The sequence below is a fragment of the Spea bombifrons genome, chromosome 4 (genome assembly GCF_027358695.1).
Source record: "Spea bombifrons isolate aSpeBom1 chromosome 4, aSpeBom1.2.pri, whole genome shotgun sequence".
Classification (NCBI taxonomy): Eukaryota; Metazoa; Chordata; class Amphibia; order Anura; family Pelobatidae; genus Spea; species Spea bombifrons.
The window spans coordinates 105,270,695-105,293,892 of record NC_071090.1 but is presented as its reverse complement, the minus strand read 5'-3'; the positions used below and the strand labels follow the sequence as shown (position 1 = coordinate 105,293,892).

Sequence of the window (23,198 nt, the reverse complement as noted above, 5' to 3'; positions counted from 1 at the left end):
GACAGGAGGGGGGTATGGGGCACGGAGTCTGCCCCTCCCACCGCAGGGTGACACAGACAGGAGGGGGCTATGAGGGAGAAATGGAGAGGCTGCCCCTTTAAGAACAGGAAGTTTAGGGGCGTGTCACCTGAGCTGGAATAACAGGTGTATGAAGGTGCGGCTCGGCCAATCGGATCTGCTAAACTTGAGACGGGTACAACTGCTGACAGTATGTCAGCACCGCTCGCTGTACCAACACTCCATGATCCGAGAGCCGAGCCCCCGACATGCGCAGAGTCTGAGATATGCAGAGCAGAATGTGTTATACAGAACTATGCCAAGGGTATACAGGGTGCTGCACAGAGCTCGATTTGTGTGATTAGTTGGGGGCGCTGGAATGTTCCAGTTTTAATTATTTATATTAGTCTGACGCTCTAAAGAAAGTCTATGGAGGATCGGACTTCATTAGCATCGCCATAAAGCGTCAGCTCAGTGCGGTGTCTGAGGCGGGAAAGTCACCCAAAATATCACATGACTGCCAACAATGGCCGCCTCCAGGTCTGCAGATAAAGAACAAGAGGAAAACAGGTTTCTGTCAGTGCTGACCTGCACTACTGCATACGGGGGGTTATTACAGTATTCAGCGCTGGGGGGTATATTACCTTATACAGAGCTGGGGGTAAATATTTTGTACTGGGTATTTATGTTCGTACGTGGTAACTCCCCCGTAGCTGTACTGGACTGTCTGTATGTTGCTGTATCTGTGTTTTATGAATGAATTTCAGCTTTAAGTCCTTATCTCACTGCATCACCTCTGCGCTCACCTCTCTGGGGCCGCCTGACTAATGAAGGACTTGGCAAGGACTTTGCCGTAAAGCAATCAGCGCAGTGTAGTTTGTGATTGTCGGGGGAGGGGATGAGACATGCGTGTCTGACTGACGGCAGATGCGTTTAATGGAATTAAAATCACAATGACGCACTTTAATGATACATCAGTTATCCTCTACCGCTTCTGCTGGGAGGCTGTTCTGTTACCAGTCCCCGTACGAAGTGTACCTACCGGCGTTTTTATGATTAAAAATCCTTTTTTTTAATGTATTTTGTTGCTATTGTTGCTTCCTGCTGACGCTGGGGTTTTTCGGAACATGTTGACCTCTTCATGTAGCAGATGAGGTCAGGTTTGGTCGCCTCCACTGGACGCAGGATATGTTTCGGCCCCCCGGGACGTGTCCTCCATGGGTGGTCCGGTCTGGATTTCGTGTACGTGGTCAGTCTTTTTGGTGATGATGGTTCTCGGAGCAGATTGTGAGCCTCGCGTTATTTTAGTCCGAGTATATATGTTGGAGTCTAGAGGTGGGGAAGCGGGACAATGTCTGCCGCAAGCCTACATCATTTCATCCACTACTAGGAGGGTGGTAGATGAATGGAGCAGCCTCCCAGCAGAAGTGGTAGAGGGTAATACAGTGAGGGGCTTTAAACATACATGGGGCAGGCATACGGCTCCTGAACCTAAGACGAGACCAACGACTGATTAAGGTCTTTACAGCAGGAGAAACTACGGAGACGTCGTTGATGTTCTCTTGTTCCGGATGATTCTCTCGCAGTGAAACGCGTCCCCTGCGGTCTCTTTAACGGGATTTATTGTCTCATTTTGTGACGTCTCCGGATGCCCCATGTAATAATTGACTCATCTGGAAGAGGGTTAGACGGTCTGCTTCAGACAGAGTCCTACCGGAGTCCCGTGTGCTAAATGTACGTCGTCATGGCTGCAGAGTGTCCCTGTTCTGGAGAGCCAGTCCTCTTTCCTCCCCTCTTTTGTAGGGGCTCAGAATGTTTGCGGGGGACGAGGCTATCGCACGTTCCATACCCTCCAACGTTTCAGGTGAACAAATTGAGTTACCTGTGTCGGGGGCCGGGGCGGATTTACCTTTGGTGCTGCCCCAGGCCTGATACCCTTCGGCTACCATAGAGCGCCGGGATACGATGTCACGCCTTAAAGGCACGCAGGCAATGGAGGCTCGGCCGTAGTGTAAATGGGCCAGTTGGGGGACCTGAGATGCTGGCCATGGACCCGGCAGCTGGCTCTTTCATTGGTCTGCCGGGTTCCTGCGTTCTACGCACATGAGTCAAAGCCGCGCATTAAGGCGTGATTTCCTCGCCTGCTCACAGATTGGGTGCGCGTTAAAGCGATAGAATCGTCTTGCATAAATGTTTTATCAATGCCGGGGAGGACTTAGTCGACTTTCATCACACAGTGCGTGAAAGTGTTGCTTTAATTGGCTTCGCGTGTTTTATACGGGGTTAATCTGCTCACTCCCATCAGCAGAGCCGCCGCGTAACACACAGATCCGTTGCATTGTTTTGTGTCGGCGAGACGATCTCCGTCGCCCGTCCTCTCTTTCTTTGTTTTTGGCCGCCTCTCGCCTGTCTGCCCGGCTCTCTTCCTCACAATAGCGGATAAGCCCTGCAGCGCGAGAGTCCCGTGAGGCGGATAAATCCCCTTTTTTAGAGCGCCGCCGTTCCCTGTCTGATTTGTTTTCCCGTGGCCACTGTCGAGACAATGGAAGCCGTGCCTGTGGCTCGTGGCCGCTCAGTCAGAACACACAGAAGCCCTGTGGGGTATTTGCGGGGGGGCAGCTGTTAGCGAGGGGCTGCCCCCGTGGGGGGGGGATATAAAGAGATTTCATAGGTCAGGCAAACAATTGCTTACAAAATGCAATACCCCCTGGGCTGCACCCCGACTCCATTTACTTCACGGCTCGCTTGGCTGCTCAGCGTAGATCCAACTAGCCCATGACCCACTAAAATGTAAAAATCAGGACTGTCCTATGGGAAAAGGGACACTTGGGAGGTATGAAATCCAGCTTGTATGGCAGCTTGAAAACTCAAGTGGATGCAAGTGTTGGCAACACAAGACCGATGCAAGAACTTGTGTATCGCCATGCGTGGGCTCGCGAGCCGTCACGCGTGTTCCACGGCCGGTCCTTCATAAACCGCTCTGCACTTTTACTGCGTATGGCACGTTAGTGGGGAGCGAGACCCCATATGGAGCCGCCACGTGTGATTTCCCCCCCCCCCCAGGCGACCCTGAGGCGCAGAGCTGACGCTCGCGTTGCACGGTGTCGGGTTACCTGTCGGGATCTTATCAGATACTTCTGTTCTTTGGCAGCCTGGAGATACGAAGCAAATAAAACTGCACGGGCCGGGGAGGAAAAGCAGAGTCACGTGCTGGAGCTTAATGTCAACAACACAACACATATAGACGAGAAGATAAAGCCCCGGGTACCGCCCACACGGGGGCGGGGTGATAAGGGGGCATTTTGCCATTAATTTAGCTTTAAAAAGTCATTACTGAGCTGTTCATACTGTCCCCGCCCCTTTCTTGGCATGGCTTCATTAGCCCCGCCCCATCACTGGGCCTGCCTTATGTTAGCCCGCCCCTTCCTTGGTTCTGCCTCGCGTTACCCAGTTACCCAAGTCTGTCTTATTACAGATAGAATTATGACTGCTCGTTTATAGTGGATAATCTGTGCATGCGCTGCAGAGCGTGCCTGTGTGAAACGCTCTGCATGCGCAACCCACACACGATTAACAATAATATTAACACACGTTAAGACATATTGGTGTAGAAGATGGTCTGTTCTTGCGAGCTTACAATCTAATAGGAGGTCGAGATGCGATGAGACAGGAGGAGAGGGACCGCTGGGGTGAGGATGACTTGATTGTAGTGGGGCGGAGGTTTTTAATGCCCCCCCGGGGGGGGAGAGCTTCTCACAAACCCTAAACCCATAGAAAGATGTTCCTGTATTAGAATAAGTAATATGTATGTCTTATAAACCCGCCTTGGGGATACCAAGGGAGCAGCCGTGTTGTCTTCCTGCTCTTAGGAACTGCGTGATTATTCCTCCCCACTTATCTCTTCCCTATTGTTAAGTTGCTGATTGGTCCAGTCAGCCTTTGTAGGGATGGAGCGGAGTGATTAGATGATGCTGGCTCTACCATCTGAGACCCTGATCCATGAATAAGCTAAAAGAGGGAGTTGGAATGAAACCAAAGGGGCAACCCGGGGGGGGGGCTTCTGCTCCAGGGATAGCTTATATAGCCCTGTATACAGCATATTTAAACCAGTGAGGTTCCTTGAAGGTCACCTCACGGTTTGTGCTATACATTATGCAGGGCCAGCTCAGCCCATCTCGTGTAGAGACACATTTATAGATAGTTTGATGATGAAATCTGTATTTTTGTATAATAATTTTTTTGTACGTTTTTTTTTTTGTTGTTGTTTTTTTTTTTTAGGACCGGGGCTTCGGAGGTCCGGAAGCAAGTTTCCCGGGAATATGGCGGATCCCCACAGCTTTCCAAAAAAAAAGGAGGCGTTCAGAGTGTGAGTCCAAAGCCCCCTCCTCTCCCGGCCTGGGGGTCTCTGCTCCATGTCCTGTCCATTCCTGGTCTCCGGGGTCTCTCGCCGGCCGTCGCTCTCGTTTCAGACTCGCCGGTCTGCACTCGCCTGTCTGTGATTCTGTTAATGGCGGTTGAAGCGCGGACCCCCGTAGGCTTTGTCCATTTTTGGTACCGCGTGAAAGCGTAAAAACGCTGTAAAGTTTACTGTTTGTTTTTTTTTCTTTTCGATGACCTTTTCATCCTTTTTGTAAAACTAGTTTTTCTGCTTTTGCTTAAAAACATCCTGAGTATTTTTTGGCCCGTCGCTCATCCAGTTGGGGCGTTTTTTTTTTCTTTATCAAGATACTGCTTAGTCTCCCTTTGCCTGGTATTTTGGGGTCTATTTACTAATGCAGGGAAGGGAGTTGGGGTGTTGGGGAGGGGGGGTTAATGTTCCAGCTCCATTTTATCGCTATACATTATGAAAAGGCAAATGCCAAAAGTTGTGACATTCGGGAGCTATGCTTTGGTAGAGATGAAGCGTTCCGCTCCCTTGCGAGCACCCGAGTTAGTAAATACGCCCCGTCACGTGTCTTACTCGCTAAACGGAGCTCAGTGACATTCAGAAGAGGCATTTTTAGCTGCGGATCCCTGCCCTTCGCTTTGTGATCTCTGATATTCTAAGAATTCTCTTAAATCTTTCTTGTCTGCAAAGCGTCCCGACCTCGTCGCATTTACCCCCATAAATGTATTATTACATCATTACAAATCTGCCTGTTTTGGAAGTTTGTTGTCTATTTACTGTTACCATTTTTAACCCCTTAATGACAAAGCCTGTACATGTACGGGCTCAAAATGCATTGTTTTCAATGGGTTTTGGGACCGCCCATTGTCCTTAAGGGGTTAAAGGGTTCCGCAGTGTAGCCATGTGACCCCGGAACAGCAGGCATTTATCCTATTGGCTGCTGTTACTGTGTTTCTATTGGTTGTCCTACGCATTAATCTCATTGGTTACTGTATACCCTCTCTGTTTCTGTTGTGGGTTCACCGTTTGTTCGTAGTGTATTAACCCTCTGTGTGCCCCTTCTCTGTCCCCCACCCCCCATCAGATCCCTCTATCAGAAGCGGTAGAACCCCTGGATTTTGAGGGCTACCTGTCCAGCCACCCACCTGATGCCGAGTGTGAGGAGCTGAGAGATCTGTACGACTTTCCTCAAGATGACATAGAGATCCTGTATGAGCCCAGAGAATGTCGCACCTTGGAGCCAGCGGCGCCAGAGGAGGGGTGAGAGAATGTGTCAGTGCGGGGTTGTTGACCTTAGGGGTAACACTGTGTGGGAGCAATGTAATTAGCGCGGCCTTCTCCCCCGAACTCAATCACACGTCTATATCTATACGCTAAGCTTGGAATTTGTATTTAAAAGAATCTTTGGAATACCCCAATATTACCCAAAATAGAATTTACTCTACTGACCTCTAGTGGTGGCATCATTGTTTGCACCATAAGTTATGCACTTGGCATTAGAGGTGTGTATATATATATATATTAGTATAATAGCAGAATATTACAGCTTCATGTGTATAAAGTGTGATCTATGTGTCCATTGAACGCCATTTTATTTTTTTTTGCATTACAGAAAGCTGGACGCCCGTGTTCGTGATGCATTAAAAGTTTATACCCATGACTGGGTGATCGTGCAGCGGAGGTAAGGGAGCTAATACACAGAGCTAACAATCTAAAATACGGAATCACACACGATACAGATAGAGGCTAATTCACCGGTAGCTGGAACGCCGTCAGCATACTCTGATTTCCACGGTGCTATACATACACACTATAGCAGTAGAAACCTTTAGTGAGAAGGTAAAGCGATGGCACAGAGAAGGAGTTTTAATGCACTGAGGCTTGCACTCTAATTGATGGGTATTGATATGGAGGGAGGTTCAGTTGATTTGTTTGAAAGCATTCTTCATGCCGTTCAGAGTTTAGATTCAGGGCTACGTACGAGTGAATTAGGTGAATGCAGAAGACTTTTAGGCATCGGCTTGTTCTGTTTTCGGTAACAGATCCCATAGCCTGAGCACAGCGTACACCCCCATCACTGCCGAGCGGCAGCGGCAGCGCCAGAAAACTCTGAGCCGGCAGCTCTATGAACTGGATGAAGCCGCGGACGAGAAGGGGAACCCGGAGGAGCAGGTAATCCGAGGAGTCAACCAAGTATTATTCATTATATAGAGGGATTATATATAAAGCCCCATTTATAGGTAATTTCATTTAATTAATGAGGGTTTTTTACGCTGAAATCTGTGCAAAGCAGGAAAATAAAATGAATGCATCGGACATATTTGTTTTTTAAACAATTTCTGCTGAGGATCTGTTTCTTCGTTTGGCGACCTTGAGATCGGAGCTCGTTGGAACGCGTACAGAATGCGGGGTGAGAGGAAAGAAAGCCTGACGGGGGGTCCCTGCCGATCCTTATTTTTATATTTAGAAACTCCTTTCTCCTCTCTTTTTAAAGCCGCATTCTACGCTTAATCTGCCTTCTGCCGGGGGAAGTGAATTAAAGCTCCCAACACCGCCCCCCCCACAACACCGCGGCCCAGGGGCTTTAATGAACGGACTTTAATATTCTTTTCTCGTGGTATTTTTTTTCTTCTAACGTGAGTCATGTTGCAATCACATATTATTAAACTAAACGCTGCCCCCGGTCCTTGCCTTAAAATACCATTTTTAAAGGTACTGTTGGTTAAAATAGAAGCCGGAGTGTTTTGTGACGGCGACCTGCTGCTTTAATGGGAAGAAAGTGCTTTCTCATTGAAATAGCGAAGGAGCAAGCGGAGCGCGGAACAAACGCGGGGATTGATTCCTTCTTCCCGTATTTAAACCGGCAGTAAAGTTCTCTGGCTTCGTCCAGCTTTTACTTAACTGCTTGAATGTTACGGCCATAAGCGGGTAACGTTCTAAATGAGCCGAACCCCCCCCAAAACGTTAAACGTTAACCCCATCACAGCGGTTCTATGGTATCGACTCGCAAATGGAGGCAACCAACTGGTTCTAATAACAGTCATGACTTGTTAGGATGTAAAGATAATCACCTGTGTTCAAGCAGGGATTTCAGCCGGGATATGGCAATGAGAAAAGTACCGGTTGGAATGCTCCGATATCGTTAGATCAGAGGAGAATATGAAAGAGTTAACCCACAGACTGTGTGACCCGTTCACAGTCCCACAGTGCCGATAGCCCCTTTCAGCGCCTGCTTTGGTGTCAACACGATCGCTCCCGGCAAAAATGGGGCAAAAATTACATTATTCGTTATTTCTGGGAAGGGTCTGGGCATTCAACATTATGAATCCAATCCTCATACTAATATTTCATTTAACCACAAACGTGTTGGGTGGAAATTCAGGCTCCTAATGGTTTCTGGAGTGACGTGCATCCCACCCTGCTCTCAGGTGACACCTTCATTACTCATAGTATTGGGAGGAATGGCAGGTGATTGATGCGTCAACAGCGAGGTCTGGCTGAAACTTGCTTAATTCAGGGTAATCCAGCCACCCATGTCCTTATGGGGTTATATATATATATAACATATATATACATATATACAAGGTCATGTTGCAATTCGGTGCTACGTTAGTCTAGGCTACTATGTGTCCGATGGCACATTTGACCCCAGACCCCACATTTGACACCAGAGCTAAGGGATGAGATAATAGGTGCTTCGCGCATGCCCCAGGTACACAAGTCCGGCCGTGAGGAACGATATGAGTTGTGATTTGGTACGACTTGGTCCCGGAAGTATAAACTAGTTTGTGAGCGGACTGATTGTGTTTTAAGGATATTTCTGCTTTGCTGAACCTCTTGTCCGTCGTCAGGATGACCGGAAGCGTGCATCTGCCTCTCTCGACGAGACCCCCCGGGGTAGCTGGGCTTCCAGTATTTTCGATCTCAAGAACTCGTCTCCTGATCCCTTGCTCCCGGGTCTGCTGGAGAGGTCACCGCCGGAGGAGACGGACCGGGTCAACGAGGAACTGCGCAAGGACAACCGCCATTCTCAAATCCTGGCCCTCTACTCCGCTCCCGACGAGGTTAACGCTTTTTAAATCATGTAACTTCTAAAAAAACATTTCAATGTACTTGTAGAGACACTAAAAATATAGCTTCGATTATGCCGTCTTTAGGATTGTTTGGTTAGAGAAGCAGGTCTTTAAATAACATTTTTGGGTTATCACCCTCCAGCTGTCACCTTCACAAATTCTCACAACCTTCTTCCCGATTCTCCAGGACGAGGCAGTGGAGAGATCCCCCATCCCCGAGGTGCCCAAGGAACACTTTGGACAGAGGATCCTGGTGAAATGCTTATCGCTGAAGTGAGTGCCGGGTCGGGGTCCGACCGGTTCTGCCCTCCGTTGTATTCCGATGGTTATGTTACTTGTTACACGGTGGATTTTTGAAGCCAGTACTAATATCCAGTCAGGGTGGATGAGCGGTAATATCTCCATCAAGTCCGTTCCTCCATAAACTTTCATTATTGAAATGTCCAGCTGGGTGATTAACACTGAGCCATTCCGTTGTTTCCCCGCAGGCAGCATGGTAAGGAGTCAGGGCGTTCGTCTAGTAGATCGGGCTCAGATAACAGAGCGAGAGCTCAGATATTTTGCAAAAACTAAAGCTTTTATTTAATAACTTTTTATTGGACTCATGAAAGAAGCTGATATAGTGTTACAGTATGAGAATAAGCGGTCCGTGTCAAGAGGTCCCGGGTGATGAACTCTGATGGCCTTATTGGAACATGATCCTAATTATCATTCCGAAACCGTTAACCGTAACGAGCGAAGGCAGAGTCACAGCAACTTTTGGAAACCGTTATTGGAGTTTATGAATTTTTTTGGATACTTTTTAGCGTGGATGGAACGATGAAGTTTGTATCCAAGATTACTGCTAATCCAAGCTCTCGAAACACTAAGGAATATGTTAACTGGCCGTAACACTGTAAGGAATATGTTAACTGGCCGTTTCAACGTGATGTTCTCAATAATTTACAGACCTAAATCAAGCATTTTTCTACAAAAATAAGCAATTAACCGTGGACATTTGTTCCCGGCAGTGCTGTTATAAATCATGCTCCCCATCGTTTCTCTCTTGCTGCAGGTTTGAGATAGAGATTGAGCCGATATTTGGGGTCATGGCGCTCTATGATGCTAAAGAAAAGAAAAAAGTAAGTACGGGTGCCTGACGATACCGTGAGTGAGCATCTCGCTTCCAAAGCCTGGACGTGGGAATACTGAGTGTGACACCTCTAGGAATTCATATAGATATAGCATCGGGCCAGGGCTGGACACAGGCTAGAGGCTAGAATCTCTAGGCTTAGTGGAGCACACCTCTAGGAGGGCTGGTACCTCTAAGACTAGTCTCTGCATATAAAACATGGCACCCCCATTGTCTGGCTCTCATTGGATCATCTCTTCTCAGATATCGGAAGGTTTCCACTTTGACCTGAACTCGGACTCTGTGAAGAACATGCTGAGGACACAGAGCGGGCATCCAGCTCCTTCTACCCTGGCGCGATCCGCCATCTTCTCCATCACGTATCCCTCTCCGGACATATACCTCGTCATCAAGGTGCAGTGTGTGCGAGGCTTAGAGTTCTGGGCGATGACAGATAAACACAGAGCTCGGTCTTTGTGGAATCTGTGCATGCGCACGTCTGACTGGTCCCGGCCATAGACTTCTCCGTAGACATTGGTTCTGATGTGTTCCATATATGAATGCAGTGTGTATGTGCGAATGAATGATTGGAGTGTGCCGTACATGGCTTGAAGGAGCTTTAGGTGGTTCATGGCTATTGTATTCTTGTTTTGCAGCTGGAGAAGGTCCTGCAGCAGGGGGATATAGGAGAGTGCTGTGAGCCGTACATGGTCCTCAAAGAGAGCGATGCTGTCAAGGTAAGAGACCGCTCTACCAGCGAGTCCTCCAGACGACCCTGCTTAGACTCACTCCTGCCCAGATAAATGTCTTAAACTCCTGGAGATCTCTTTAAGGTAGATATGTGGCGCTCTTTAGGGCAGGCGTCGAGTCTCTAAATGTTTTCTCCTGTCCACAGAATAAGGAGAAGGTGGACAAGCTGAGATCCCAAGCGGAACAGTTCTGCTCACGCCTAGGCAGGTACCGAATGCCTTTCGCCTGGACCGCGATTCACCTGATGAATATTATCAACAGCACGGCAACGGCTGAGCGGGACTCGGACTCGGAGAGCGGTAATTAGAACCCCTTCTCAAGTTTTTAATCATTTTCTGTAACACAGAGCTGGCCTATATAATTCTGGGGATCAAACCTCTCCTGAAGGTTCTGTAATTTGATCTGTGCGCCATTATTGTTCTACTTGTCAACAGACGGTTAATATTCTTTGCCACCGAGCCGTACGTCTTTAAAGGTCTCCGTTGGTTTTACTTTAATACACGGGCTCTGCTCGCCAAGTTAAGGAGCAGCAACGTTTCTTTCGAAGCGGTAGAATTTCTCGCGGTAGAACACCTGGATATAAGACGATCTTTGACTGCAGACATTAGCCGGTTCCGATTTGTAACATTGGCTCGGTTTTTATCCTTCTCGCCGCAGACCGGAAAGGGACGTGGAATGAGAGGAAGAGGAAAGCCTTTGAGCGAATGAGTGTTGGCGACGAGGTGTGCGGGTTCACAACTTTCCGTCCGGCGACTCTTACCGTTACCAACTTCTTCAAGCAGGTCAGTGCACCTCGCGTATCATTCATAGTCTCGTTCGTAGTGACGGGCGCTCCGGGGGTAACGTATTTCGTGACAAACCGCGGTGCTCTCTTTACAGGAAGGCGACCGTCTCAGCGATGAGGACCTGTACAAGTTCCTCGCAGATATGAGGAGACCGTCCACCGCGTTACGCAGACTGCGGCCCGTAACAGGTACAGCGAGTGCCCCCGGGTCCTGGCATAACGGGCACTATCATTAATGTGCTTGAAAGCGCTAATAAGTTCCGAAACCTGAGCGGTATGGAAATAATGAATGTTATTTATTTAGAGCTTCTTGGCAGGATGAGACATTAGAATCATTTATTTAGAGACAAGATTCTAGAATTGTGAATGTTACGGGCATAATCATAATTTATTTAATGCCATCACATCCTGCAGACAGAGATTATTCCATAAAAGCTGTGGACGCTTCTCCACAAAACCAATATTAAAGATGCTACAGGCAGCACGCAGGAGCCAGATGTATCTCGGGTTATAATTTAATTATTATCATTTTATAAGGAAAATGGTTACAGAAATGGTAAAACAATGTAACCGTTTCTAACCTGATTTTGTGCTTAGGAATGATCATTATGGGAAAAAGTCTATGGTGAGTCGATCGTACCTCGTAACGTAACTGATGACTATGTGAACTTGGAGATGATAAAGCAGGGCGGATGCGGGAATCCTGGGAAGGGTGTCCAGTGTGGACATGGGGGTTTTTAGGGATAGGTGACTGGGAGGAATTTGGTAAAGGTTCCATGGGGTGGGGACGGAGGTGTAAGGGTCCATGGGGTGGAGATGGAGGTGTAAGGGTCCATGGCGTGGAGAGGGAGGTGTAAGGGTCCATGGCGTGGAGACGGAGGTGTAAGGGTCCATGGCGTGGAGACGGAGGTGTAAGGATCCATGGCGTGGAGACGGAGGTGTAAGGGTCCATGGCGTGGAGATGGAGGTGTAAGGGTCCATGGCGTGGAGATGGAGGTGTAAGGGTCCATGGCGTGGGGACGGAGGTGTAAGGGTCCATGGTGTGGAGACGGAGGTGTAAGGGTCCATGGCGTGGGGACGGAGGTGTAAGGGTCCATGGTGTGGAGATGGAGATGTAAGGGTCCATGGCGTGGAGACGGAGGTGTAAGGGTCCATGGCGTGGCGATGGAGGTGTAAGGGTCCATGGCGTGGCGATGGAGGTGTAAGGGTCCATGGCGTGGAGACGGAGGTGTAAGGGTCCATGGCGTGGAGACAGAGGTGTAAGGGTCCATGGCGTGGAGATGGAGGTGTAAGGGTCCATGGCGTGGAGATGGAGGTGTAAAAGTCCATGGGAGGAATCCTGGGAATGGTGGGTGGTGTGGAGATGGGGGATATTAGTGTGAATTGGAGTGCTTGTTATGGAGGTGGAGCTGGTAGGGCTTGGTGAATGTAAGGAATTTGGGAAAGGGTGTGTGGTGATGGTGTATATTAGGACATGATGAAAGTGAGGAATCCTGCGAAGGGTGTGGAAGAGGGAGATAGTGTGAATAAATACATTCGCGAAAGGGTCATTGGTGTGAAGATGGGCAAATGAGATAGGGACAGGGATATTGGAGATAGGGATATTGAAGTGAATGGGAAGGATCTGGGGAAGGGTGTTTAGTGTGGAGAAGGGGGATATTGGGGTGAATGGGAGGAATCATGAATAAGGGTGAGCAGTGGTGAGATATGGAGTAACAGGGAGACATCCCAGGGGGTCATTTCATTTATTTAATCCATAGCACAGGAAGGAAGTTGCCGGCTTCAGAAATTAATGTCCATCTGTCTCCGCCATCAGAAGTCCTACTTCCCTCCGCACCAGATGTGACCCTGCGGCCCAGTGACCGCTCTGTGCCAGAAAGCCTTTGTTAATCTATCTAATAACGCAATTCCCAGAACAGACATGAGAAAGTGTAAGAGGAAGCAAAGTGAATTAGTCAGCCTAACGATAACCACGTAAACAAGCAGACCTGGCCCTGTGAGCAAAGAGGCGCATGTTATACGTTTCCCACACGCTATCATCAGCATACCTGGAACTCTCAGGGCTTTCCCCCCTATCTCGGGGTGACGGGCAGATTCTCAGGATCACACAGCCTGCAACCGACTCCTTCCTGTCCTACGCGGCTCTGATCATATATCAGACTCTGAGTTATTTAATTTGCCACCAGTATTTTATGGCTGATATCCCTGCTTGAATGCAGGTGACTCAATGAAGTGCATCTTCAAATAATGACAAGTCAAGGTTCCGACGAGAGCCATTTGGGTTACACAGTTGCTATGTAGAATCTGCATTATAGGCTTTTAAGGGGTTAATATTGACTACTCTCGGGTCATTTAGAAAGCTCCCTGGTCTGAGCATCGGCCATAAAGGCAGAAATACCGGTAGACCTGGATACAGTTACTGTAACTAAACACATGCATGCGCGATCTGTATGGCCTGACATTTAGCTCCCATCCATTCTCTCTGTTATCGTCTGTATGGCCTGACATTTAGCTCCCATCCGTTTTCTCTGTTATCGTCTGTATGGCCTGACATTTAGCTCCCATCCGTTTTCTCTGTTATCGTCTGTATGGCCTGACATTTAGCTCCCATCCATTCTCTCTGTTATCGTCTGCATGGCCTGACATTTAGCTCACATTCATTCTCTCTGGTATCGTATGTATCTAGTGGAGGTTAGTTCTCATCCATTCTCTCTGTTATCATCTGTATGGCCTGACATTTAGCTCTCATCCATTCTCTCTGATAGCGCAAGCATGCCTTAATATTTAGCTCCCATCCATTCTCTCTGTTATTGGCTGTATGGCCTGACATTTAGCTCACATCCGTTTTCTCTGTTATCGTCTGTATTGCCTGACGTTTAGCTCCCATCCGTTCTCTCTGTTATCGGCTGTATGGCCTGACATTTTGCTCCCATTCATTCTCTCTGAAAGTGTATGTATGTATGGACTGGAGGTTTCTTCCCGCACCCATCCTTGTGATTTTGGTTGAAAGCATCACCTGAACTCACCTGGTTACCTTTAGCAGAGACTATTATTCCTGCTTGCTTTTCTCTTCTCCGTGAGCATGGCTGCCAGTAATCACAAACCGTTCATGCAGATATCACCCTAACATCATCTCTTCTCTTCCTTTTCAGCCCACCTGAAAATTGACGTGTCCCCGGCTCCCGACTCTCCGCAGTTCTGTCTGTCCCCGGAGCTGCGCCATGTTATACCGTATCCCGATCCCAGAGTGCGTCCGACGAAGGAAATCCTGGAGTTCCCTCCGCGGGAGGTGTATTCACCCTACACCTCGTACCGGTGAGTGCTGCCCTCCTACCGGCAACCCCCGACACACTCCGTACCCATCCTTTACCGTTGCTGGCATATGTTTCTTCTACGTGTTTTGTGGTCCCACACAATACCGACTCTTTTTGTCAGGGCAAGTTAAGCTTTTGTGTAAAACTATATTTAGTTACGTACAAAATGTTTATTAGAACTAAAATCTATAACCATGGACAATATTAAACACCACATTTATTTATTTTTTCCACTGGTTATATAAATTATATATATATATATATTATATAAATTATACTGGTTTATAAATTATATAAATATTATTTTATATATTTTTAATATTAAAAAAAGAAATTAATAATACAGCAGTGCAACACAAGTCCTTTAGGGCCTTTTCAGACCCTAGGGGCATATGGTGATGATATGATGGTCACTGAGGTCTATATAAATATTTAGATTTTTTTATTATTATTATTATTAATATTATTTATTATTATGTTTCCCCCTCTTCTCAGTCTGACCACCCTGTGTGGATGGTCAACAATTAATATTAAAATAAAGGGTATGTAAAAGATATTCTGGTGTGAGTTTTTATAAACATCTAGGTATGATATATCGGGCACATTTTATATTATATTCTTAAATGCGGAGGACAAATATTTAAAAAGAATGAAGGTGATAAAAACGTGATCTTATTATCAAAATAACCAATCAAATGGTCCATTCAGCAGGAACATCCCATTGGTTGCTATGGGGAAGAACGCTGTATTTCTTTTGTTATTAGTGGATATTATATTTATATGAAATATGAAAATATGATGCAGTTCGCCACATAGCAATAAAAGTGATATGCTATTATGATCCGGCTAAACATAGCCTAAATAAGAAATAGATATAGTACACCCACCGTGTTGTTTTTTTTCTTATTATTTTTAAACTATTTAAATAATATTTATGTAAAAACATTAATTATAAAGAATAATCAAATCAATAATCACTAATGTGTTTGACTACTTCAGTTTTATATATGAATGGCCATGGAGTTATACAGTATTATAACAGTGGTGGTTACATTCATAATCGGGGGAACAGATATAGTAAATACAGAGATAAATATATAGTAAGCCTGGAACGCAGAGAATAAATTAGTATGATATTGTACACCAGCTTTATTATGATCTATCAAAACCTAATGTATCCTTGCGACACAATATTCAGAGAGCTGATCGGATGAAAAGCCAGCCGTTACCATGAATATGTCAGAGAGCACTGTGTGATCAGCAGAGTGTCCGTCCGTGTTGTCCTTTAAAGTGTCAGCTCAAGCCAGCTACAGAAACCTGGAATGAAAGGAAATCCACATGTGTTACAACGGGGTGGATCTCAGTAATGTCTGTATTTATACAGCTCCTTTCTGTTACATTATACACAGTGCGGGGCTCCTCTGGGGTGGATCCCAGTAATACCTGTATTTACACAGCTCCTTTCTGTTACATTATACACAGTGCAGGGTCCCTCTGGGATGGATCCCAGTAATATCTGTATTTATACAGCCCCTTTCTGTTACATTATACACAGTGCAGGGTCCCTCTGGGGTGGATCCCAGTAATATCTGTATTTATACAGCTCCTTTCTGTTACATTATACACAGTGCGGCCCCTCTGGGGTGGATCCCAGTAATATCTGTATTTATACAGCTCCTTTCTGTTACATTATACACAGTGCGGGGCTCCTCTGGGGTGGATCCCAGTAATATCTGTATTTATACAGCTCCTTTCTGTTACATTATACACAGTGTGGGGCTCCTCTGGGGTGGATCCCAGTAATATCTATATTTATACAGCTCCTTTCTGTTACATTATACACAGTGCAGGGTCCCTCTGGGATGGATCCCAGTAATATCTGTATTTATACAGCCCCTTTCTGTTACATTATACACAGTGCAGGGTCCCTCTGGGGTGGATCCCAGTAATATCTGTATTTATACAGCCCCTTTCTGTTACATTATACACAGTGCAGGGTCCCTCTGGGGTGGATCCCAGTAATATCTGTATTTATACAGCTCCTTTCTGTTACGTTATACACAGTGCGGCCCCTCTGGGGTGGATCCCAGTAATATCTGTATTTATACAGCTCCTTTCTGTTACGTTATACACAGTGCGGCCCCTCTGGGGTGGATCCCAGTAATATCTGTATTTATACAGCTCCTTTCTGTTACATTATACACAGTGCGGCCCCTCTGGGGTGGATCTCAGTAATATCTGTGTTTATACACTCCTTTCTGTTACATTATACACAGTGCAGCTCCTCTGGGGTGGATCCCAGTAATATCTGTATTTATACAGCTCCTTTCTGTTACATTATACACAGTGCGGGGCTCCTCTGGGGTGGATCCCAGTAATATCTGTATTTATACAGCTCCTTTCTGTTACATTATACACAGTGCGGGGCTCCTCTGGGGGTGGATCCCAGTAAAACACTGTATACTAATATACTAACCTTTCGCAGAATATTATTTATTTGCGTCCTCTGCTTTTCCATCTGCGCTTGTTGTTGCCTCACTGCTTCTACTACCACCTGGAGTATTAGATGTTGTCTCTCAACTTGCGCCTGGACATACACAAAAAGGCAGTCATACTCAGAGTAAAGCCAGTCACTGTAAGCTGGAGAAGTTACTACTTCAGGTCGTGGAGGAGCTCTGCTAGTTCCTTACCTTCAGATCCGAGGTATCCCTGTCCTCCTCTTGCACCCCGTCTTCTATCTGGCGCACCCTTCTTTGTAGTTCCCCGTACTCTTTTTGTAAGTCCTGGAGTTCCCCGGCTATTGTCCCTGATAGAGTCCGAATCTCCTGCTCTTCTCTCTGTAAGAGAAGTCGGGATGTCTGAGGTTAATGCATTTAATGGACTGCAATTAGGGTTAATTTCACCAAACCCGTTTATTCTTCTTGCAGAAATGCCCCCCATAGAGAAGGACCTCACGTGTTATATAAATGCTATGGCTTTAGATTGGGGGGCTTTAAGCAAAAGATGGGCCAAATTCTATGTTTTTATGTTAAAATGCCCCAGAAGCAGCCCCCCCCTCATGCTCCTACCTGCTCACCTGCAGCCTCCCCACTTCTACGCGGAGCCGCCGCTCCTCTTGCTTTGCTCCGGCCAGCGTCTCCTGCAGCCGCTCCAGCCCTTGCCGGTGGCGGCTCTGCCGGCCCTCCGCCCTTTGGAGCTTGCTGCTGGTGGAGCTGTAAGTGTCCGCTATCCCCTGGCCCAGCTGCAGCGTCCCGTAGATCAGCACGTTGACGTCTTCCTGCAGCGCCACCTTCCCCTCCGCCACCCGCTGACCGAGGGCCGCAACCACGAGGAGCAGGAGGAGAAGCATGGCCCCCGGCACAGCGGCTGTTAGAGTTAAAGGGACAGCCAGGGGTGTGAGGCAGCGAGGAGCTACCGGGGTTGTGTAAGAGGGAAAGGCTATTACACCAGGTGCTGCAGTGGAGGGGGAGGAGAGCTGCCATAACCTCTGTCTCATTCATAGACTCTGAACTCGCCAATCTCTTTCTTTTCTAATGCTGTCGGATCTGTCTCTTTCTAAACGCGGGTCATACGGTTACATTAGTTCACCCCCCGTCTGCTGTCCATGACGGGTAAACACGGCTAACCTTGGCCTGAGGTTGCTCAGAGTTGCCGCTGTCTGCCTTCTTCTGATTGGTGGACATTGCTGTGCCCATTATATGTGCCGTGCCCAACATCTTGCTCAGGGTGAACATATTAGACACCCAGCTGAAATTGAACAACCAGCTTTAATCCTCTGTGAAGTTCCCTTTAAATCAAAGCCAAGTATAATAATAATTATTATAATAATAACAATAATATGTCACTGTGCAGATAACCCCGTGCCCCATAGCCCCCTCCTGTCTGTGTCACCCTGCAGTGGGAGGGACAGACTCCGTGCCCCATAGCCCCTCCTGTCTGTGTCACCCTGCGGTGGGAGGGGCAGACTCCGTGCCCCATAGCCCCCTCCTGTCTGTCACCCTGCGGTGGGAGGGACAGAGTCCATGCCCCATAGCCCCCTCCTGTCTGTCGCCCTGCGGTGGGAGGGACAGACTCCGTGCCCCATAGCCCCCTCCTGTCTGTCACCCTGTGGTGGGAGGGACAGACTCTGTCCCATAGCCCCCTCATGTCTGTGTCACCCTGCGGTGGGAGGGACAGACTCCGTGCCCCATAGCCCCCTCCTGTCTGTTGCCCTGTGGTGGGAGGGACAGACTCCGTGCCCCATAGCCCCCTCCTGTCTGTCGCCCTGTGGTGGGAGGGACAGACTCTGTTCTTCCTAGCCTGTTTGATATTTATAGCCCATAATTAGTCGCCCCCTGATCCCTAACATATTGTCTGTCCACAGGAACCTCCTCTTTGTGTATCCGCGGAGCCTGAACTTCAGCAGCCGGCAGGGATCGGTGAGGAATATTGCAGTAAAGGTGCAGTACATGGCTGGAGAAGACCCCAACCAAGCTATGCCGGTGAGTATAATAGAGCGGCAGGGACAGCTAATGGAACGGAGCGGCGGGAAGCTACGAACGCGCATCAGGTGTCATGTATGTCGGGAAAGTCATACATGTTGGTGACTGTCCTGTGTCCTTGGCTGTAGGTGATCTTTGGGAAGTCGAGCTGCAGCGAGTTCTACAGTGAAGCGTACACTTCTGTCGTGTATCACAATAAGTGAGTATCTGCAAAACATTCTGTCCACAGATGCGCAGACAGTATACTCCTGCTCAAGCTGTGCTACAGCCATGCGATCGGGTTCCCGCTGACCCGCCTGTCTGTCCATCCCTCTCAGTCTTTCCTCCGTCATCTGCTGCTTCGTCCACATCTCCGCGTGTCCGTTATGATCCATTCCCGATTCCATTCCCTTCCCTTCTTGCCTCTCAGGTCTCCGGAATTCTACGAAGAATTTAAGATGAAAATCCCTGGAAATCTCACAGAAAATCACCATCTTCTCTTCACCTTTTACCACGTGAGCTGCCGGCAGAACCAGAGCTCACTCGTGGAGAGCCCAGCTGGGTATACGGTGAGTGGGGGGCTCCTGCTTCACAACTACCTCCTTCTCTCCCATTTCTATACTCGAAATCCAGTCCCTTTTTTTCTGCAGGGTGGTATTGGGTTCTAGACGGGTTCTAGAACAAACCAATCATTATTTATTGTTGAGAATAAACTATATCACTAGTTTAGAATTTATATTATTTAGTCATTTATTTATAAAATCCATACTGGGGTCAACCAGCAAAAAAAAAAAATAAGAATGGGACAGTATACGATGATGTAATCACGGTGATCTGGTAATCATGTTCCTTTTTGCTTCCTAGTGGATTCCCCTGATGCAGCATGGCAGGTTGCGCACCGGATCCTTCTCGCTTCCTGTGTCCGTGGAAAAGCCTCCCCCCAGTTACTCTGTGCTGACCCCCGACGTGAGTATACCAAAGCACGACCTATGGGGCCGTCTGACTGGGTCGTCTTAACGAAATTCCATCGGTTTGAGAAATAAACCAAACTGGGTTCGTTTAGTCTAAGAGACAACCGATATACATCCCCATCCTCAGTACCGGTATGAAGCCCGCACCCTTCATCCCACCGACAGGACAGGTAGAGAGACCAAGCAGTGAGGGCTGCAGAGCTGTAGAACGCCCTGGTTGGGTTTGGCGATGTCCGTAGGTGTCCGTCACATGGGCCCATTATCTTAAGTTATTGTTATCTTTATATTATGCATTAAATCTTCGCTTTGTCTGTTTTTTACCAAGGTTCAGCTTCCAGGAATGAAATGGGTGGATAATCACAAACCCGTCTTCATGGTGGACCTGGTGGCCGCCTCTTCCGTCCACACGCAGGTCAGCTATATCCCGGGGGGAGGCCGTCTGTGTGTCAGACAGTTTCTTCTGCTCTTCGGAAGGGTTTTTGGGCTTATTTTCACTTTGTGATTGTAGTTCCCACATGGCCCTAGAGTTGTTTTGAGGTTCCCTGTGGGTTGTGCAAAGATGTTTAAAGGTGCTGTTCCATTTAGGCTAGAATGCTAATCACGCTCTCCCCTATGCCGATGTAATAATCCATAGAAGATGCAAAACGTTTTATTCTTTCCTCTGAAGGTTAAATCACCCAAAAACGTTTAAGAAGTTCGATGCCTGCCTTTGCGTCACATGACAAGCGTTGCCCCTGAAATTATGAATGAGGCAGAATTTTAAACAATAGAATATTTTTTGGGCTAGTACATTATGGAGAGGGGATGCCTATGGGGGGGTATACACTTACTTTATACAAGTATATGGTTTCACTCCTATAACTTTGCAGACAACACAGGAATATTATCTATAGTAATGTTGGATTTTTGTTCACCTCTTGGCGGGGGGGATACTCAAATGAGACTTTTGGTCAATTTTGTCCCAATCTGGGTCAACACCTATGGGTGCTAGGAAGGGCTGAACTTGGCGGACTTTACACAAGATGGCGGCTCCCATATTATACACACATGATTTGGTTTTAATAGGTATGCATTGCTTATTTTAATCTGCAAACTCCGTAGCATTTGGTGTATTTATTATATAGGATTTAGGAAAGATCTACTCATTCTCTCTTATGTGTTTTTCTACAGGACCCCCACCTTGACAAGTTCTTCACGCTGGTGCAAGTGTTAGAAGAGCAGAGCTTCCCCTTCCGGTTAAAAGACGTCATCATTACCGAAAGCAACGTGGAGTCTGAGCTGCGGGCTAGTATGGGCAACCTGCGCCTGGCCGCGCTCGGACCCTCCGTCTGCTTCTGCCATCAGCTGCTGGATAAACTGATCCTGCTTATCGTCAGACCCCCGATCATCGGAGGGCAGATTGGTCAGTGCCTAGCGGACGTCATAGGATTTCTGATCTTTCGCTCCCGAATTCTTTACAAAATACACTTTTAAGCTCAGTACGTGCGGCTTTTGATTAAATATACTGGCAGTAGCCAAACTGGGGCTGGAAAGCCTATAAGCGCATAGAGGGATGCCTGAAGATTAAGTAGCCGGTGCCCCTTGTGGCCAACCATGTGATTGCATATCATTCTTATTCTTCAAGAGCCCCCCAGAAGACAGGTTCCTCTCTGTTCCCGTGCAGCAGCTCCTGCCCCGTTCTATGTATTTTTTAATATTTACCTATCTCCACCCTTTTCGCCTCTTATTAGTAAGCAGACCCCTGGAACCCACAGTCATTTTTGTTGTTTCTTGCAGTGAACCTGGGCCGCGCAGCCTTCGAAGTGGTAGCTCTTCTGGTGAGCCAGATTCACCGCACCCTGGAGGGATCTCAGGACCAGCGGGGCCGGAACGGGCTCCTGGCCTCCTACCTGCATTACGCCTTCCATCTGCTCAGTGACATGCCTTCGCAGCTGCAAAGCGGTGAGTGGCTACCACCTGCGTCTATTTCATGCCATGGGGGATGAGCGTCTTCCGACGGTACCTGCAAAGCCATTTAGTGCGACATGTGGGTTTAAGGTAACTGGTGCAGGACTCCACCAAGAGGAAGTCTTTAAGGTGCGTAGACGGGTATGGAAAGACAGACGTGCCATAGATATGAAATTGGCAAGTTCTGTAACGTTTGTGAACCTTACCTTACATTATATATACAGGACTTTTGCCAGGGCAGCTGAAGCTGGAAAGAAGCCCATTTCTCGGGACTGTCCTGGGACATTAAAGACTGTTGGCAGTGATGTACAGAAGTAGGAAGGGACATGAATTTTCTCTCCGCAGGTTTTTGCTTTCATTCTTGATCCCGGCTTCTCACTTATATCCTTCAATCTCTTTATCCCGCAGCAACTCTTCCTAGTTCGTCGGCCGCTCCGGCTGTCCACTCGGCCACGCTGTCCCGCGCCACCGGCCGTCCTAGCAGCCTTAACCTCGCTCGCTGCAGGAGCATCAGCAACAGCAACCCCGATCTCACCAGCACGCCAGGTCCCACGGACGACGAGGAGGTCCTCAGAATAATGTCAAGCAAGGTACGGACTCTTTAAGGCCAGGGATTGGGGGCTTGTGGAGGTGGGGGTGCTCTGCATTTGTCTTGGTGATTGGCTTTTTACTTAAACCAGTCTCTCCCCCCCTATTCTTCCACCTTTTTCCTCGTCTCCTGTTTTTCATTCACTTACCATCATATTCTTATCATCTCCACTTCCTTGAGTACCCTTCTCTTACCTGTAAAACGTATCCTTATCTTGTTTCTCTCCCTTTTACGTTATACTTTTTCGGATGTTTCTCTTCCATTCTCCTCTTTTCCTTTATGTCTCCTTTGTTTATGTTCTTCTTTCTCATGTTCCATCACTGTCTCTCTGTCCTTCCTTGGGGCACCCCGTCTCCCTCTCTCTCCCTCTCTCTCTCCCTCTCTTGCAGGGCATCGATCGCTCTCACTCTTGGGTGAACTCTGCTTATTGCCCCGGGGGTCCAAAATCTGTTCAACGCAGGACCCAGCCAAGCTCCAACACTGAGCTCCGACAGGTGGCACATTCCCCGTATCACCCCTGCATGTGCCAGCCTTCCCTCGCATGCTCTGTGCCATAGACTCATCTTAACCCCCATCTGTGTCGTGTGACCATGCTACCATGAACGCATTGCCCTACGTGACTCCCTGTAACCCCCACCTGTGCTTAGATTTGATATTAATCCTCAAATACATTCGATACTATAAACATATACTCTTAAGATAATGTACCACCAATGGTGAGATGCTGTCCTGCCAGCTCCTACCCCCAGTGAGGAATACGATCTGTTGGCGCAAGTTCTCTGGATATCAGTCGGGTAAATAAAGACAGATTAACC

At 47.7% G+C, this 23,198-nt stretch overlaps 1 protein-coding gene across 4 annotated transcripts in view; it reads left to right on the top strand.

The window, feature by feature from the left end:
• DOCK6 (dedicator of cytokinesis 6) overlaps window positions 1–23,198 on the top strand; it is a 48,019-nt gene that overhangs the window by 7,602 nt on the left and 17,219 nt on the right. For 3 of the 4 annotated variants that reach the window (XM_053462508.1, XM_053462506.1, XM_053462505.1), the window contains exons 2-23: window positions 4,276–4,363; window positions 5,469–5,644; window positions 5,997–6,065; window positions 6,427–6,556; window positions 8,236–8,448; window positions 8,645–8,730; window positions 9,512–9,578; window positions 9,833–9,982; window positions 10,225–10,305; window positions 10,464–10,617; window positions 10,976–11,100; window positions 11,198–11,291; window positions 14,255–14,417; window positions 18,780–18,897; window positions 19,026–19,096; window positions 19,307–19,445; window positions 19,741–19,842; window positions 20,173–20,259; window positions 21,018–21,249; window positions 21,624–21,788; window positions 22,203–22,384; window positions 22,773–22,877. In XM_053462508.1, the coding sequence (XP_053318483.1) occupies window positions 4,276–4,363; window positions 5,469–5,644; window positions 5,997–6,065; window positions 6,427–6,556; window positions 8,236–8,448; window positions 8,645–8,730; window positions 9,512–9,578; window positions 9,833–9,982; window positions 10,225–10,305; window positions 10,464–10,617; window positions 10,976–11,100; window positions 11,198–11,291; window positions 14,255–14,417; window positions 18,780–18,897; window positions 19,026–19,096; window positions 19,307–19,445; window positions 19,741–19,842; window positions 20,173–20,259; window positions 21,018–21,249; window positions 21,624–21,788; window positions 22,203–22,384; window positions 22,773–22,877 (2,797 nt within the window). The remainder of the gene's footprint in view (window positions 1–4,275; window positions 4,364–5,468; window positions 5,645–5,996; window positions 6,066–6,426; window positions 6,557–8,235; window positions 8,449–8,644; window positions 8,731–9,511; window positions 9,579–9,832; window positions 9,983–10,224; window positions 10,306–10,463; window positions 10,618–10,975; window positions 11,101–11,197; window positions 11,292–14,254; window positions 14,418–18,779; window positions 18,898–19,025; window positions 19,097–19,306; window positions 19,446–19,740; window positions 19,843–20,172; window positions 20,260–21,017; window positions 21,250–21,623; window positions 21,789–22,202; window positions 22,385–22,772; window positions 22,878–23,198) is intronic. The other variant, XM_053462509.1, reaches the window with a different exon arrangement.